This window comes from Stigmatopora nigra, chromosome 15 (genome assembly GCF_051989575.1).
Source record: "Stigmatopora nigra isolate UIUO_SnigA chromosome 15, RoL_Snig_1.1, whole genome shotgun sequence".
In the NCBI taxonomy this organism is placed as follows: domain Eukaryota; kingdom Metazoa; phylum Chordata; class Actinopteri; order Syngnathiformes; family Syngnathidae; genus Stigmatopora; species Stigmatopora nigra.
The window spans coordinates 9,120,520-9,138,641 of NC_135522.1; the positions used below are offsets into that span (position 1 = coordinate 9,120,520).

The following is an 18,122-nucleotide window of genomic DNA, read 5'->3' on the forward strand; positions in this document are numbered from 1 at the left end:
GAGCTACTTTTGCCATACTTTTTATGAAATTACATTGAATTAACTAAAGTTCTGGCTTCTCTGTTGACTACTCTGTGCACAAATATGAATACATAATTATATATAGTGTTCTTTTTAAAAGCTTTGTGAGCGCCAACATCTGATGCAATAATAGACAGCCACACACATTACTTTTCCTGTCCATTTTTTTTATTGATTGTTTGTTTTCTTTGGAGACCAAACACATTGTCAAGCCCACCCCAACACCTCCTCACCATACCACAGCAGCAAGGGCAGAAAATTCATCCCCTCTATCACTACTTGGAGAACAAAATAGAAGTAGACCACATTTTAATGCTAGTTTGAAATCCCAAGACTTATGGACGCACTTATTCTCAAACAGTATACAGTATAAAAATAACATCTGCAGTTCTCTTTCTAAACAGACATAGGGCTTCATTGAAGCAACTGTACTGTGCAAGATGTACAAGGTCACTTGAAAGAAAAAAAACATTTAAAATCACAATTTTTTAAAACAAAATGCCTCACATTAAATGTGTTAATATTGCAAACTTAGATGCAGACTAGAACAGGCAGAAATTGCACATCCTGGATCCTTTCAGTAAACAAGTCATCTCAGCTAAGTAAAAGGCAGCTTAGATACATGGAAATATTTCCCAAAAATACACAACATACAGTCTCTGCCAATTTTGTTCGTATGACTTGGACTGGAAATTAGACCCATGCTAAAAAAAAAAAATCCATATTCACTATTACACCAGAGGTATGATATGTAACAACAAATTTCCTCTTCCAAAAAGTACTTCAAAATGAGAACCAAGCAGCAGTGGTTACAGAAAGTTTGTTTTACCAGCATTTGTCTTTTGGCATCTACAGCAAACACCTCTTGACATTTTGCAACTTTAAAATGATTGCATTGCAAAAAATGCAATCAAATTGTTGAACCAGTCATTCAATAATTATGTGCGAAAATGCAAACAAAAAACTAATTGACATCTGGCTTCTCATGCCTACTGTAATCACCTAAATTTTGTGTGACAGTTTGTAACAGTGTATTCCAACGGTTTTGCATTTACATTATAAAATGCTTCAAAATAAGCACAAGATGATCCGTAAATTTCATTCTGCCTTGACGAAACAAGTTCAAATTGTATCCTGACTCCAAAGTTGAGGTGATTTTTTTTTTGTATTCTAAACACCCATCTACCGTTAAAACCATATGTAGCTGCTTTCAGCAAAAAAAGAAGAAGAAAAAAACAAACAAACTAAGCATCAGGCATGAATGCCATCCTGAAAACCAAGAAAAGTCTCTGGGCTTGCAGTCGTCATTGTGCAAATTTCCAGCATTGACCTCTTGCACCTCATTTCTTCTGAGAACATGGTGGCTCTTCGGTGCAAGAGTTCATGTTGTTCTTGCGGCCTTCAGCTTTGAGCCAAACCTCCCACACACGTGGCCTTAAAAACTCTCATTGCTGTTTCTAAGTGTCCAAAACAGGCCTGCTCTTTCCTTTACGTCTGTCTGCGTAGACTCCCACAATCTAGACCAGGGATAGAGAACCTATGGCTCGGTAGCCATATGATGCCTTTTGATAGGTGCATACAACCTTCCGCTAAATTGTGAGGTAAAATATGGGAACCGCTGTTGAGAGAGCTCAGTCCTTCTACTTCTTGTTGGCAAGTGGTCGTGCATTATCTTATTGTTAGGACATTTGTGTGCATCAATTTCGGAATGTTTTGAAGGGAAGACAAAAAGCAAACAACCCTCAATAGGTTGCATCTGAAAGTCAGGGTGGAGGCGGGGCCAACCCGGGAGAAGAAAGGTATCAGAATTTAAAACAAAATTAGAATAATAAGTGTAGTGTAAGGTTAGATTAAACTTATTTTTGAGTGTCTGCATCGTAATCCACGCTCATTTAAATTTGCTTACGTTATGTTACGAGCGCGTTGCCGTGCCAAAAGATTCTGCCGGTCTCCTTCTCTCAGCCCTCCGCGAAATTTGTCTAATTTTAGTACAATTAAACCACTAGTTATTTGTTACTTTGATAATAGATGGTAATTTAGAACAAAACAATGTTTTTCAAATCCAAAATACAGTTTTTGATGTTTGAGGGTTGGAACAAACTAGTTCATTTCTATGGTAAACGTTCATTTGAGTTATGAGTAAATCTACATACGAGCTTAGTCCTGGAACGCATTAAGCTCGTATCTTGAGGTACCACTGTAGCACATATCTTAGTGTATTTTTCCCATTGAAATTTTGATTATGGCTCTAAAGGAATAACATTTGAAAATATTAATTGTTTATGGCTCTCTCCATCAAAAAGGTTCCCGTTCCTGATCTAACCCCCTGGGGTTACCTGATTCTCCCGTCACTTTTGATTGGGCCTAATTCGGACTTGGGGTCCGGAGACAGTGAGCTCCATGATGTTTTGGAGCAGAGCGGCAAGGCTGCGCAGGATGAATTTTGGGATGTGCAATAACCGCCAATAACCCAGAAATTTTCCATACAGTGATCAATCCACGCTTCAAGGGCCGGGCCCACCAATTGGGCATTTTGTTGAGCTTCCAGCATGGCAGGTTCCTGAGGTGGCAGCTGCAGGATGGAATTCAGGTGTTTGTAGCTCTTATCCGTGTAAACATTTTCTAATGGACCTGCATGCATCCAACTGTCCTCATCTGAAGGTTTGGATTCATATTTGTGGACAAAAAAGAGAGATTTTTTTAATAATAATAAATATAAACACCTGAATAAATATCAATATATTTTTTTACCTTTGGAAAGTGGCACCTTCTTTTTAAAGTTCAAAGGAAGGACAATGAATTGCAATTCTGCCTTCTGCTCCAACTCTTGGTATATACGTAACGACCAAATGCCAGGCCGCAGGGGTTGCTTCAGCGGTGGCTTATGCATGCTAAATTCTGAATCCTGTGGCACTTTAATGTCATAAGACACCGCCACTACCAGGGCGGGATCAATCCACACCATCGTAACTGTCAAGTTGGGCCCGCGACCCCAACTCTCCACTGAGGATAGTTCGTCAAAAGGACCAAAGATCCCACCAAAATTACGAAACAGTCTTTCTTTTGGATCCCATTCTGTGCCAACCTGTTAGAGTAGAGAATATAATAAGATTTTACATGACAAATACATATTTTTATTTGCATTCAAGAGCACTTTCTCCAAATGGCTAGTTAAAAAAACATCTTTAATAGCTAATTAGCCGAACAAACGCAAGGATTTACCTAAAATGTACTTACCTCTGCATTTATCAGCCTTTTAAATTCCTGACGATGCCTTTTCAACTTAACCTGCGGCATAAACCATATCTCTATTGACTCCTTTTCTTTTGAGCCCACAGTCTGAATCTCTTGTTGTATTAGGAACCCTTTAAACTGGTCATCATAGAAGTACAGGTTCACTGCTGAAGGGTGGCCTTTCGGTTCAAAGCTGGAATAAAGGTGGAAAATGACACGCGTAAATATGAGCTGATCGGTGAAAAAAATACATGAAATCTAATGTACATTTTAATTAATGTAAAAGTATCTGCACCTGCAGGTCGGACGAGATGTTACAAGACTTTTCAGACCCAAGCGAACCAAAGAAGTGTAAGCAGTGAGTGCCACGTCACTGAGCGAGTGCAAACCATCCAACTGCTCATACGTGTTCTCCCAGTACGCCTTGATGGCAACAGTTCCTGGTGCGTACTGGCCATACAGGTGAGTGTCCAGGATCTCAATTGCTTCTTGGTTAACTGATGACTCAAACTTGCGTGCAAAGAATACCGGTCGATTCACTTTCTGCAAGGTTAAAAAAAAAAATACATTTAAAAAAAAAAAAAAAAAGAATGTGTGACAAAGGCAGCGGCTTTACGGCAATTCATTTACCTGGATACGAATGAGGTCGCGAGGTTTCAAGTCGTTAGGTGAGCAGCCACACCAATCCACAATGTGCCTGTACTGGCACTTACAGCCTAGTTTTCGAACCCAGTTAGTCATACGAAGATTGTTGTCAACTAAGCTGTGACACAAGTGACTGTTCAAAAGTGCGGTGTGGAAAAAAGACTGAGAACAGGACAGAAAGACAAAATTAGTAAAATAACAGTATTTTGACCTGAGTAGTTGAACTTTAAAACCTTCTCACCTCAGCAGGGAGCAAAGTATAAGAGTAGAACAGCTTCAGTCCAGTCATCATGTCATCTTGCGAGTTGACGACATAATCCACAAATTGGCGGTTGAGTACAAACCAATCAGAGCCGCCCGAGATTTCCAGGCCTTCCGGAATGTGACGCACTCCAACACGCCACATGTGGTTGTCACACTCATAGAAGACACGATCAATCCCCTGCTTATTGATAAACCTTCAACACAAAACAAGCAGCAATGTTTTGATTCACAAAAAGTGCCTTTGGGGGGAAAACTTTCCTTTGTGCATTAGTTGGTTCTTAAAGCAATAACTATTCATGAATTTACTTATTTTACAGAGCCAGGGGATTGTTTTTTTGATTCAACATGCCAAATAAGGTAAGGACTTTTCAATTTGTGGATTCAACTCATAAACTTTCAGATTTCATAGAAACATTACTCACCGGCTAGTCTCTCTGCCATGGGCCTTAAGGAAGTTCTTGTCTCTGTCCTGTCCTAAGAAATCAACAAGCTCACCAATTGTCCTGTAGTGCAAGAAAAAAAGAAAAAGTATTACGTATCAGAATGAAGAACTCACAAAACGGGATTCTTTTAAACGTGCAAGCAATGTTCCCTCTAATTTTTTGTTTGTCTGGTCAAAAAGACAACCTCCTTGAGCACACTGAGTACCAGTGTGAGCAACATCACCATTGCTCGCTATGGGCACACACCAGTATCACAGCTGCCGTACAGTTCTCACCCGATTTCACCGCTTGTTCTTCGACTTGCACAGTAAAGTAAAAAGGAATGTATTTAGTATTAAATTGTAATTAAAAAAAGATAGAAGGGCTTTATATTTCCAAAGTTAAATACAACATGTAACACTCAAAACATCTCATGAATGCAAGAATATTTTAGAGAGACATTTGGGTAGACATAGTACATCTGAGAGGTAAATTGCTCTAAATTGATTTGATTGAATTAGCTAACTGACCTTGTGGGAAAGTCTGTGCCACTGAGATTAATGAAAAAATCCCATTTCAAATCCGGCATGTTGAGGAGGTCCTCCATGCAGCGGAGGTACGCCTTTAGCAGGGTGATACCGCCCCACATGGTCACCATTCTCCAGGGTGTCACACGTACATTTGGGTACTGCTGGGCTATTTTAAAGACCTCCCGATACATGTAGTTTGACCTCTAGAAGGGTCAAGAACACCACATCAAATCATAACATGAAATCCATCACGCCCCAAAAAAGCAATTTGATGTAAAGCAGGATGACAAATGACAGCAGCCTACACATGCTGTCTTTACATTATTATAAACTAACCATACTTCGATTTAAAAAAAGAACTTAAATGATCCTTGTAATTCTATCTTTTTATCTAATCTAATTTAAATCGAAACATGTTTTGCCTTTGGAATTCCAACAGCACATGATGGTGCCATTCACTAAATCCATCTGCTAAGAATAACGTCTCTTTATTCTAATCCCATCAACCTTCCTGTCAGATGTGGAGGGTAAATGCAACCTACATAATGTCAGTGGGAAGGTAAACACATTTTTTAGTCAAGGCGACGCCTAGCAATACTGTAAAACTAGAGCGGGGAAATCCTTTTCTATTTTGTAGTGTTTCTTAAGACACTAAAGACAGTAAGTACTCTTACCTGGTCTACATGGATGTAGTAGAAGTGATCTGAATGGTATATCGCTTTAAAAGTACGCTTGATCTGTCGTACAGCGCGGCCATGAATCATCAAGACAAAAGCCAGTCGGACAGGTGTCTCTTCGTCAGACAGGCTGTTGTCCAGCTCAACATCAAAACCCTGGACAGGACTTGACGTATCTATTTAGGAAAGACATTAAAAAAGTGGCATGTGACTTTGAAGAGAAAGAAAACAACTATTATGAAAAACATTGGTTGTCTTCACATCAGATTTTATTCAAATTCATTGTGTTCAAAGAGTCAGCATTGGTTGCCATTTTATAATGATGCTAAGTATGGTTTTGTATTTTTTATTTTGCAGTGAGAGCTTATGCAAAGATAAAAATATTGCAATCAACTAACTAACCAACCAAACATGGTTTGGTACATCCTACAGCCACTAAGGTCAAAGGTCAACTGGAGCCAAACCCAGGTAACTTAATCTTTTGGTACTCTACTATATTCCAGATACTTCAAGCATTAAGAATTACTGTTTAAATACAGTATAAACTGTGATTTGTTTGTTCATTCAAAATAAAAACTAGCAAAGGCTTCTCACTGATCTGAGGGCAGAACCGTGGCAAGGCAGGTGGCATGAGCACTCCAGCTTCATGCAGGCACACAATGTCGGCGATATCCTGTTTACACTGCTGTGTAGTCGCACGTCGTAGAGCTGATAGGGCATCCTTGCTTATGATATTGCATTTGGCCTCAAAATCAGTGCTGGAGGCCTGCTGAGCACCGTCCACACTGCCTGGTTCGCCTGGAAATGCGGCGGCGGCACCGCCTTTGATATCATTCAAGTTACTCGATGGGTCATGAGGTGCCACTCCGTCCAAGGCTTTGCCCATTTGTCCCTGCTCGAGGGGATTTTTCGGCATGATGCCTGGTTTTCCCTGTAGTTGGCTGGTCCCCAGTCTCGGTGAACTGGTTGCTGTGTACCCGTTCCTTATCAGCCTGCTGCCCCATAAGCCCTTGTAACTCTTAGGCCACTGGTTGTGTCTCCCAAAAATGGTGGTACCCTTCAGCGGGTCCTGGTTGTTGTCAGGCAGTTTAGATCTTCTATTTTTTTTCTACGGAGAGAAACAGATTGAATTAAACTCAGTCAAGTGAAATATATACAAAATATAGATTTATTCCCTAAAACACAGGGGCGTATTGATCACAGATTTTGATGAGGCTGATGAACCTCACTAGTCAACAGAAGACATCACCTCAAAGAATAATACAGAAATACCTAATTCATCATGGTTGATACATTTCAATGGCTGATTAATTGCGATGGAGGGAGCTTTGTTATGGTGTCTATTTAATATGATTTGGCCTTTTAAAATCAACTCTCTGCCATTAGTTAACTCACCCATAACAATACTGTACTCTGTTCTTGCACTCACAATATATAAGAAATAACATTAAATAGTAAAGAAAATAAAGATTGTACTGTATTTTTTGAGGCTAAGAACCCTTATGATAAATTAATTCACTCCAAAATGGAGTGATGCCAACATTTGTTCCTCATTCCTCCTCACTAGTATGAGCCATACCATGAAAATGTGGGAATGTGTCTAAAATTTTCTGGAGTATGATTCCTGGACTTACTAAAATACAGACTAGAGGTCTTAGAGAACAATATGACAGTTGATACTGTAATTTACACCAGCATAGAAAACATTGAGATTAATCTGTAGGATAGAATCTGTGATTTGAGATACGAGTAAATCGACACATTAAGCTCTTATCTCAAGGTATTACTGTATGTGGTACGTAGTGGTGTGCTTGGGAGGAGAAAGCACAGCAAATAAAAGGGCTGAGATATTTGACTGTTGATGTGTCATGGCCTGAAGGACCTTGCCTGTCACAGATGCTGGGCCTACTGCCCAAAGATGATGGAATTAGGCAAGAGACCACAGTTATGTGGTTGTGAAATGGGCGAGGAAATTAATACACTAGTCTCCCAGTAAACTATCTGCCAACAAACACAAGATGGCCACATACACACATACACAGAAATTGTTACTTGAAGAGTTTACCAAGACTAAGGCAAAGATCATGAGTGAAAATGTAATTATTTGAGAACACTAATTGTCTTTGACACTCTCTCTATGCAAGCCTGAAAGGTGTATTATTAGAATTTGCCTTTTAACACCAGTAAATGTGAGATACTTCCTATTTTGCCAAGGAAATGTTCTCAATCCAGAGACAACCTAATGTTCCTAACATTTCAATTTTCTTTATCATCATAAACTGGCATTTGCACTGCTTTTAATTAATGCCATCACGTCAAAAAAGTACTGATTCAAATACAAGCGATTCAGCCGCTTTGCTTTCCAATTAGTGTGGCGAGCCATATCTGCCATTCACTAAAGCTTAGCCAAAACTGATAACGACTTTCTTCGTCTTTTCACTACTTCCCTTCTCAAGAGAAAGCTTTTTAATATATCACACACTGACGACTTTGTGATATTGTGTTGGACTTAGAATTGACAGGCACGTCACACCATAATTAGATTATGAAAGAACACGTTTATGCTGTTTAACGATGGATACATTCCAGTTAAATTTACCTGCATGAGTGAGCAGGGATTAGTTTCAATTCTTAAGCCTGAAATTTGAGTGTTTAACATGTCTTTCCCAATGCCAAGCATAATCTTTCCACTTCTAATATACGAAGCAATGTCACATGTCACATATTTCTTGAGCCGAGTCAAGTAAAAAGCCATAGCCTAAGACCTTAAATGTGCATTTCCTTAAATTCTCCAGAAACCATGTGACTTCCTGGACATCATTTGTCATTAAACTTTGCATGACACAAAGCAGCCTTACAACACCAAATTCCTCATCTACTCTCTCATTATAGCCAGGTTGACTAGATGTCTCCTTTCCAGTGCATATGACTGAACTTTTGTGCACCTGGTTGAAAAGCAGAAGCATTAAAGAATTAACATCAAGCTGTTGGCATCACAACATTTAGAATTCAACTGATGAGCCAAGAAATTAAATAGAATACATAGCTCTTTTTCAACATTTCTAAATGGAAATACGAATTAAGCACAGATGAGTTATAAGCATCATAAGGCATTGGAACTGAAGAAATATAATGACGACCAGAAATTGGAAATTGCATGCAAGTCATTATCGATTTATAGATTATAGATTTTATATGTCAAAAGTAATAACCTAACTCACTGGTACTACCACATTGACTTAGTTCATGACTACTTTGTACATTGCTAGACTCACATCTTTTTGTGTGTGGGTTTTAATGTGGTGTGAACAGAAATACTGTAAGCCATGCGTGATTTTAATTTCTTTGGGGATAATAATTAGAAGTCATTTATTAATTTTATATGACAAGAAACATCCTAGATTGGTCGCCAGCAAATTGCCAAGCACATAAAAACAAACATGTACACTGTTAGAAGGGATAAGACAAGAGTTAAGGAATTTGAGTCATTGTCTTCAACACCTACTGAAAAATGAAATGTACTTGTTTTTCCCCAACATCTAACGACCCCAGAAATATTTTAACATCCCAAAAAATCCGCCAAACTGTAACGCATCACCACATACGTACAAACACCACGCCCACACAAATATCAATGGGGAAAAATAATTAAAAGAAACTAATCACTGCTACGGGTGCTTAACAGTTACGCCACTTTTGATCGCATTTAAAAACAATGTATGTTTTGAAATAGTCAAAGTAACTATCTTGATGGTGTATTATGATTGATGGGGATGATGGAATTTTGGACTCAGATGAGTATGATTTGCTCTTTTAAACTACATAGAGGGATTGTTAAATGTAATGCAATATGTTTGTTATCGTCAATTTAAGTACTAAGTGTGTAACTAGTGCCAGATTAGGGTGATATAATGAGCGAGGCTTCTTCTCGGCTAACATCAGCTAGCTGTTTTGTATTTGAAGTGACGTCGATCTATGTCTATGCTAACCCTCGGCGGTGCAAACATACCAAACGGGATCCGTCTCATTCCATGCAAAATAGCGCACTGCTGCTTACCGCCGTCTCACCGTCTTCCAGACTTTTCAGGCTCCACACTGCCAGAGCTTGAACGAGGAGGATCATTAAAGCGACTGCAATCGCTAGTTTATATCGTCGGAGGAGCTTCCGCACTCTCGCGGACACCACCATCTTTTCTTCGAGTCTGAATGGACTAACTTGAAATAGCGCGAGGATGGCGCATTAGGAGCGAGAACCCGTTCTTTCTTTCTTTCCTTCTTTTTTTTTTTTAGCCGTGGATTTTCATTTGGAAGTTGCTCCTCCTCAACGTTCCCCTCCTCTTTTTCTGTACAATCACAGTTATAAAAAAAACACTTCATAATTCTTCAGAAAACCAGCTTCCCTGTCCTAACGACATGTACTACAAAAGTAGGCTACAGGTTTAAAAAAGAAATTATATACATATACATCTTTTTTTTTTTTTTACACCTGTAGCCTACTTTTATAGGGGAGCTGGTTTTCTGAAGTATTTTCTCCTGAATATATAGACCATTTTTCCTGATCTATTTCTATGTTCTGATGATCTACATCTATTTTTTGACCCACTTTATCCCCATTAGGGTCACGGGGGTGCTGGAGCCTATCCCATCTGATTTAGTGGGTTTTCTCCAGGTAATCCGGGTTCCTCCCACATTCCAAAGACATGGCCCCTAGGTATGAGTGTGAATGGCTGTTTGTCTCTATGTGTCCTGCTGTCGGCTGGCCACAGATTCAGGGTGTCCCCTGCCTCTGGCCCCAAGTCAGCTGAGAGAGGCTCCAGCACCCCCCACGACCCTAGTGAACCACGATTCTTTTTTTCTTCACTTTAGCTCCTTGTTTGAGTTAAAGAAATCCTACATCTCCATGCGTGGTTTCCAAGGTGATCAGAAACTAGTTCAGACATTCAGACCTCCTGGCTGGGGTCCCTCTGTTGAGGAAACAAGACAGACATTAATCTCATCGTTAGATTTGGAACGCCAAACTAATGACTGTTTTTTTTCCTGTGTTCAGCGTGGAAAAACATATGCGAGTGCACTTTTTTTTCTCGGAGTCAACAAACCAGTAAGCTGTTTATAAATCTGACCACGGCCCGTTGACGTCAGTTCGCCTTCAGCCGCTCCTAAACGCGGTGGTGTGTTTACAGACTGCCGGACATTTGGGCATCCGGCTCGCGGAGAGCATGCGGATTGACAGCCTGTTGGATTACACCATGTGCAAGACCTGTGAAGCTCGGTGCCAGCGAGGATTCTCCCTTTTAGGAAGATGACATCTTTAGTGTTAAACCTGATGAGTTCAGGGTCATCTTTGAAAGCTACATTAACTGTTTACACAGCGGAAATGTCCACAACTGCAAGTCCAACCATTCCCTCTTCTCAATTGACATCGGATCAACTCACCGTGGTCGCTGCTTGTTGTGAGTACCTTTTGAAAGACGCGTCTGTCGCTTACAAACAATTTTCTCACTTAATTGTACAATGATACATTTTGAAATTGATATTTTAGATGATGTTTCTCAGTATGGAAAGAAAAAGATAACACTAGTACAGTGCCAACACACATCATGTCCAAATAATCATATCCTCATACTATAACACATTTTTTTTATTATAATTTATTGAATTTGATATTAAAATATCTTGGGAAAATGAGCAAGGATGTAGTGATTCAAATGTCTTCGAACTCTCGAAGAAAGAAAATGGTTGTAAAACAAGTTAAAATGCTGGTAAAACTGGTTTTAGTCAGTAAAAGTCATAACTTTCTGTTAACACTTAACAAAAACATAATATGGACATAATATTTGCTTTATGGGCCAATTAAAATTATCTGGTGCTCCTGTGTTCTGCTCTGTGCTTTTTAATTCAATTTCAATTCAATATTTTGAGCACTGTGAATACATTTGCTTTGTAACAATAGATCATCTTAGTTGAATGTTTTATTATTATTATTATAATCATTATTATTTCTCCTGCTCTCACACAGTTTCCTCCCTGGTGTTCTTTGTTGTTATTGTGGTACTCCTATCCATCATTTACCGCAAAGATGGTCGTTGTTGCAGATTGCGCTCCTATCAAGGACCACATGCAGATACGGTAAGCTCTTAGAACAACAAGAAAAAGGGAAATAAATGCCTTTTGTGCTGAACTGTCATGTCAAATGGCCAGCATGTTCTGTTACAAGATGGGATTTAAAATAACCACAACCAAACGTGATCCTAATGTGTCACAATTATCAAGTGTCACATTCAATTTGCTGAGCAGTGTGAAAAATTTGATATCAAACTGGCTGATAATGAATTTGTCACAACCAATTGCATGAGCAAAATTAAATGGGACACCAGGGACATTTTTAAGTACAGAATGTGTTTTTTTTGTTTTGTTTGGGATTTATTTCAAGAACATGAGGAACATGATCACAATGTCTATTTTAGATAATAAGTTTATAAAGCTGTAGATGATAGTGCCAGTGAAAGTAAACAAGCCAGGGGTACCGATTTCATTCTTTCTACTTCCTCTTCCTGAGTTTTTTCTCACCCCTGTGAGTCCCAGAGGGTAAGGTTTAACTGTTATCTTCTTATTGCAGGGACATGAGTCATAGCTCCAACTCCCTTACCACAACTAACAGGAAACTGTTTTTTTTTTAAAGAAGATTCTCTGTTAACTGCACCATACAACTAACAGAACGTTTCGTTAGAACAAAGTGGCCAAGTTCACCTGAATGTGGTTGATAAGGCTGGTCAAGAGTCCATGCTGTATGGTAAACAGTTAAGATAAAGTAAATTCCAGATGCTTTATCAGTTTGAATGAAGATGATTTATATCATTATTATTAATATTTTTTTAAAAGAGTAGATATTTCACAAGGAAAACAAGCACACTTGTTTAATATGTTGCTGTGAGACATTTCCATGTCTTCAACTTCATCGTCACATACCTTTCTCTGCTTCATTTTGCTACATGAATAGTGGACAAACTCCAAGGTGGGTGTTGGGGACACAAGGAGACAATGAGTCTCCTTTTTAGTTTGCACTCGTGAAAAAGGCACACTGCCCTTGGGATCCTCCCCCAGCTTCAATGCTGATTTTACACGGTTGTGCTTTTTCACACAAGCTGAGTCAATGGCTGAGACAAAGGAACAACGCTTCTTTTCTCTCTCTTTTTCTTTACTTCTTGAAACTATGAGGCAGTGAGGGAAAATGACCTCTGACATCACATTTTTAGTGTCATCTCTGTCTCCCTGAAATGATGTGATACTCATGGCAAAGGTCATTTGCGAGCGTCACTTAAAATGTAAGTGGATGTATTGTGGTTTGGGAGAAGTTAAATCATTTAAACCTTTCAGGGATAATGGTCACTAGAGTGAACATCTATTTAAAAGTTATCATTATCTTAACTCATTTGTTGCCAATGCATTTCAGAGAGTATGTGTTGTGGTAGTTAGGAGAAATTGGTATTTAAAACAGCTTTTGATGGGAATTGATGTCAAATACATTTTAACTCGGTGAGGAAGCAATTATTTAATATAGACATCAAGGCATCCAAAGAGTGAAGCGATGTAAGCTCACAAGAGATTTATATAAAACAAAACAAAAAAGAAATAAAAACTAAATACAAATCTCAGAGTAAAAATACACATGGGTCGCTTTGTTTGTTTTTATGTCTTCCTTATTTGTTTGCAATGTAAAATAGTTTTCATTTATTTTCCGAACCACTGATCCTATTAGGTTCGCTGGGGGTGCCGAAGCCTATCCCAGTCAACTATGGGCAGTAGCTCTGTCCACTCTTATTTGTTTTTCGTGTTTTACAGCCCCTCTATCTTTTTTTAAATTACATTTTAATATTTCTTAATACATTCCTATTTACTTTACTTTGTACTTTATACTTTTTCCCTTAATGATGAGTGATGAGTATGTTAATACTTTAGTCCTTTTTTCCTGTTTATGTTTCATATCTACTGTTAACAGATGCACTTTTTTATATGTATCATATCTTGTGCTGACCCGGCCCATACGTCAAATTTTTAAAGTCAATACGGCCCCCGGGCTGAAAAGTTTGCCCACCCCGTGCTAACCACTCCTCCAAGTTTTAATTTTTTTAAATTAATTTAAATTCAGATCATTTATATATTTTTTTGCCCATTGCAAATACATGTGAGTATCACTAATCCAACAATTTAATGTTATATAGAGGTCATAAAAACGGTCCCCCGGGTTGAATTTTTTTTTTATTTTTAAACCTGTGCATGAAATAGTTAAAACTTAACTGGATATTAAAAAAAAAACAACAACTGTTGAGATCCCCTCTTGTATCCTCCCTCTAAATTTAGTCAGGCAATATATTGACATTGTTGTAACACCGTCCCAAATGACATACAAGGTCATAATGTGTAGTGGAGTGTGCTCGTTAAGCGGTACCTACTGTGGTTAAAAGAGGAATGAAAAGATGCTGAAAAGGCCACACTGTGTGGTTTGTTGCCTAGGGACCCTGATGACACAGTAGGATGTCATATTGTACCCCAAACAAAGGAGACTCATTTAGAATCAAGACAATTACCTCGTTTTCCTCGGAGGCTTTCTCCCCCTCTCAAAGATGCCAACACCTCCAACAGTGAGACGTTGACAGGTGGTGTCGTAAAAAAAGGGGTGGAAATGGGATGTGGAAAAGAAATCAGCGGGTGGTCGTCTTATTGATTAGCTGATTTATAGTCCTGCTAAAACAGCCCTTGTGCACAATGATTAAACAAGGCGTGAAAATTGCTCCAAAAGTTGCAACAATTGGACTAATTGACACATTTGGTAGTGCTATATTAAACTTATTGGCTGATGGATCATGTTTTTTGTCTAAGACACTTTGATGGTTGCTGCTTTTACAGGATGCCCCTCCTCAGTACTACAGCAGTAGACAGACACTGGTGGGATCACCTTGTTTCGAGCAGACAGACATCCCAGATGCCGACAATCCTGATGTGAGTGAGTTACAGTGTTTTTGGAGCAGTGGGAGTACATGGCAATTTAGTTGGGAGTTGTTCATTTTGTGACCCACGCAAAGTAGGATGCGTTTTAGAGTAAGATCTTGATTTAATACCATACAGTAAAATTGATCATTTTCTCAGTGAACCAGATTTAGGATTGTGTTTCTGATTTGCTTTACCGGTGACAGATGAACAGACATTTAAGGCATTAGATTAGATTAGAACTTTATTTCATCCCGTATTTGGGAAATTTCCTTGGTTGCAGTAGCAAAAAAAATGTCTTAAATTTAAAAAATGAAAATAGTTAAGTAACACTAATGTTGTTATAATGCTTTGCAATTTGTATCTGCAAATTACAATACAGTGGTACCTCGACATACGAGCAATTTGAGATACGACTAAAAAAAATTAGCAAATATTTATCTTGAGATACAAGACAAATTTTGACATACGAGCAGACAACGGACACGAGAGGCTGCTCATAAGAACAGCCTTTTCTTATGAAGACAGAATTTAAAACATAGCTCTAGCATTAGGTACTGTTTACACTGCGTAAACTAATGAACACAACCAATGAATGTGTGTTTTGTCCAAACAGAGCGAATTTTGCATTGCCTCATACACTGCCATAGCAACACCATAAATAAATAAACCACAATGTCATTCCTGGCTTTGGGGATCTTATTTTCATATAATTCACAAAATGAGCACTTAAATAAATACGCCCATCTTAACTAATAACATGCTTCACTTCTAACTTAGTTGACGTACAAACAATCCTATAAATCATTTCTTGGACAATAATCCGAGACCCACAACAGCATGTGTATGTGTCCCTTAATAACCATCCTGCTGTTTTATTTATACCTACATGTGACAATATGTGCAGGAGAGTCAGCTGTTCTATGTTGGCCTACCCTCCAGCTATAGTCTGCCCTCTCTGGAGCCCCCCTTAGCCAGGCTGCCTTCCTACGAGAGTGTCCGAAAAAAAGATCGCCAGAGGCAGATCCACATGATGATAGCAGACCGCTTTGGCCTCAATGGAACCATTGAAACCGAGGTAGGATACATTAAAGTTTGCACAGCTACACATGCTATATACGACAACATAATATTTTATTACTACTTTTGGTCGAAACTGCCCCAGCGTGATACTCATGAATTTTATCTCAACTATTATATGACAGCCTGTAAACATATAATCCCACTATAATAAAGAATTGTATACATAACAGTGAGAGCTCATTTGAAGATAAATTGTATCCAGTAAACTAAGCATACTATTAACTTATTGGACAATTATTTTTGGCCGCCACGTTTCAAGGTTTTACTATGTTGATCTTTTGCTGAGCTTTTGACTCGCTTGAGCAAACAAGGTAATGAGAAAAAGGGACATCAAATATAATTAAAACAAGCACCTTGGGCAAGTGTCCAAGATACCATGCTTTGTACACAGGTCTTTTTTTTTGAAGCGTTGACCTTTTCTCCTTTTCCTCATTGGATGCCATTGATAGTACTACATGTCCAATCTTTTTGGAGAAGATGAATGGTCATTTATTCACCGCCACCCTGGCAGTTCAAAAAGATTGAATGTCTACTAGTGATAAACTTATCTCATCTTATCTCGTTTTCTGAACCGCTTTATCCTCACTAGGGTCGTGGGGGGTGCTGGAGCCTATCCCAAAAATGACAATTATTGATTTAAAAGGGGGAAAATCAGGAAATTTAATATACATCTATACTCTTCATTTTAATTTGATCCCAAAACAGAAAGTCGGCCCTCATGATTTACTTTCCCGGGCCACACAAGCCGCCACTTTGACACATGTGATTTAGAGTGTCCAATCAGCTTACCATGCATGTCTTTGGAATGTGGAAGGAAACCAGAGTACCCAAAGAAATCCCACACAGGCCCGGGGAGAACATGCAAACTCCAGAGGAGGATAAAGTGGTTCAGAAAATGAGATGAGATGAAAGACTATGACAAATGCTGTAATAAATATGCAAGATCACCCCTAAAGAAATGTGTTAACCTGCATGTTTTTTTCCCAAACATTTTTTTCAGCCACCACCATCATATGAAGAGAGCATCCGTCATTCTGTAGCGCTGTCATACAATATTCTTCCACCTAATTTGGACACTTCCTTGACTTTGGGCAACCATACCACCTCAGCCTCTGATATCCAAAATGAGGTAACTAATGTAATCAACTCAGAAAGCAGTAATAATGTTCTTCCCGTGTGATGGAGGCTGAATTCTGAAGACGTTTAATGAATGTGAAAATCTTGACAGTGAGTAGAATTCAAAACCATAAAATGGTTGGAAACTTTCTCACAAGTACCTTGATTGAAATACCTCAGAACTGTTTTTTTTTTGGCAATTAGGAACCAAAAAGAGTGAGAACTGAACACATTTGTGTTCATCCCAGAATGGAGAAAAGACTCAATGTTGCTGGTACAACTTGAATATGACAGAAAGAGGACAGCATGAAAACTGTGAAATGAATGGCTGACAATGCCAAAAGTTTTTTTTTTTTAATTTTGAGGTCATAAAGGTATTGTTTGAGTAACAGTTCATTTTTTTGCTTTGCTGCTTATGCAGAGAAGAAAACTTGAGTTCTGAGTTTACAGTTTATTGCTATTGCTTTGAGTAAAGGTAACCAACTACTACTCCAAAAAATACATTGAATACATCCCAAATGATGATGAAATAATCCACTCAGACATTTTTAAATGTACAACCGTATAATTTAATTATTTTCAGTTACTTGACTGTCTACAATGTGATTTAGTGCAATGCTTGTTCACTGTTACTGGGTTTTGGATTCAGGTAATTGTTTACCCATTCCTTAACTGGTTGCCCTGGTGATGGTTGGCCTCATAGTATCCAGGCAATGGAATAATAAATGCCTCATAAAGCGTTGTGAATATGAATGAATGAAATATTTTTTGTTGCCTGCCATGGTTACATTGCCTTTTCAGGCAGTGTTTGGTCTGCGTATTTATTTCTATTCATCTTTACTAACAATTATAATTATTTTTGGGTATACATTATGTCATCATATATACTCTGTTGTACATCCTAAAAAAAGTGAAAAGTAATTTTCAATAAAAATGTTGCGTTAAGTTACAGGAACAGTGATGCTACAGTGGACAAATAACTATTAGTCACTGAAAGTCCTCACGAATTGTAATACGCACTCTCGACCGCTAAGTAGAGCTATTTATTAATTTGAAATCTTCCATAATAACAATAAGGACTTTGTCAATCTACCATAGCAGATCAAACAAGGTAAAAACAATTAGATGATTTCATTGTTTATTTC

The 18,122-nt window shown here is 38.4% G+C and overlaps 2 protein-coding genes across 6 annotated transcripts; one reads left to right on the top strand and one right to left on the bottom strand.

Moving 5' to 3' along the window:
• Window positions 1-193: 193 nt before the first annotated feature.
• LOC144208950 (xylosyltransferase 2-like) lies at window positions 194-10,078 on the bottom strand. Its single transcript, XM_077735052.1, has 11 exons — window positions 9,851-10,078; window positions 6,388-6,901; window positions 5,791-5,969; window positions 5,117-5,319; window positions 4,587-4,667; window positions 4,142-4,358; window positions 3,886-4,062; window positions 3,551-3,798; window positions 3,259-3,448; window positions 2,773-3,106; window positions 194-2,676 (listed from the first exon to the last, which is right to left on the bottom strand). The coding sequence occupies exons 1-11, from the start codon at window positions 9,980-9,982 to the stop codon at window positions 2,354-2,356; spliced, it is 2,598 nt and encodes an 865-aa protein (XP_077591178.1). The 5' UTR covers window positions 9,983-10,078; the 3' UTR covers window positions 194-2,353.
• Window positions 991-17,730, top strand: LOC144208951 (uncharacterized). 5 transcript variants are annotated; one of them, XM_077735054.1, is made up of 10 exons: window positions 991-3,459; window positions 3,557-3,717; window positions 4,482-4,521; window positions 6,151-6,261; window positions 10,841-10,891; window positions 10,974-11,243; window positions 11,810-11,919; window positions 14,698-14,790; window positions 15,686-15,856; window positions 16,862-17,730. In XM_077735054.1, the coding sequence occupies exons 6-10, from the start codon at window positions 11,093-11,095 to the stop codon at window positions 17,039-17,041; spliced, it is 705 nt and encodes a 234-aa protein (XP_077591180.1). In that variant the 5' UTR covers window positions 991-3,459; window positions 3,557-3,717; window positions 4,482-4,521; window positions 6,151-6,261; window positions 10,841-10,891; window positions 10,974-11,092; the 3' UTR covers window positions 17,042-17,730. The 5 variants fall into 5 exon arrangements, with proteins under 5 accessions (XP_077591180.1, XP_077591181.1, XP_077591183.1 ...); XM_077735055.1 differs by lacking the exon at window positions 10,841-10,891; XM_077735057.1 differs by lacking the exons at window positions 991-3,459; window positions 3,557-3,717; window positions 4,482-4,521; window positions 6,151-6,261 and adding an exon at window positions 9,420-9,591.
• The last annotated feature ends 392 nt before the right edge of the window (window positions 17,731-18,122 follow it).

Excerpts from the sequence above, each read along its gene's own strand:
- LOC144208951 (XM_077735054.1), top strand. The coding sequence starts at position 11,093 with ATGACATCTTTAGTGTTAAACCTGATGAGTTCAGGGTCATCTTTGAAA. Across the intron at positions 11,244-11,809 it reads CACCGTGGTCGCTGCTTGTT|TTTCCTCCCTGGTGTTCTTT; the intron begins GTGAGTACCTTT and ends GCTCTCACACAG. Across the intron at positions 15,857-16,861 it reads ATGGAACCATTGAAACCGAG|CCACCACCATCATATGAAGA; the intron begins GTAGGATACATT and ends CATTTTTTTCAG.
- LOC144208950 (XM_077735052.1), bottom strand. The coding sequence starts at position 9,982 with ATGGTGGTGTCCGCGAGAGTGCGGAAGCTCCTCCGACGATATAAACTA. Across the intron at positions 4,668-5,116 it reads GGCACAGACTTTCCCACAAG|GACAATTGGTGAGCTTGTTG; the intron begins GTCAGTTAGCTA and ends CTTGCACTACAG. Across the intron at positions 3,799-3,885 it reads GCGACCTCATTCGTATCCAG|AAAGTGAATCGACCGGTATT; the intron begins GTAAATGAATTG and ends TTAACCTTGCAG.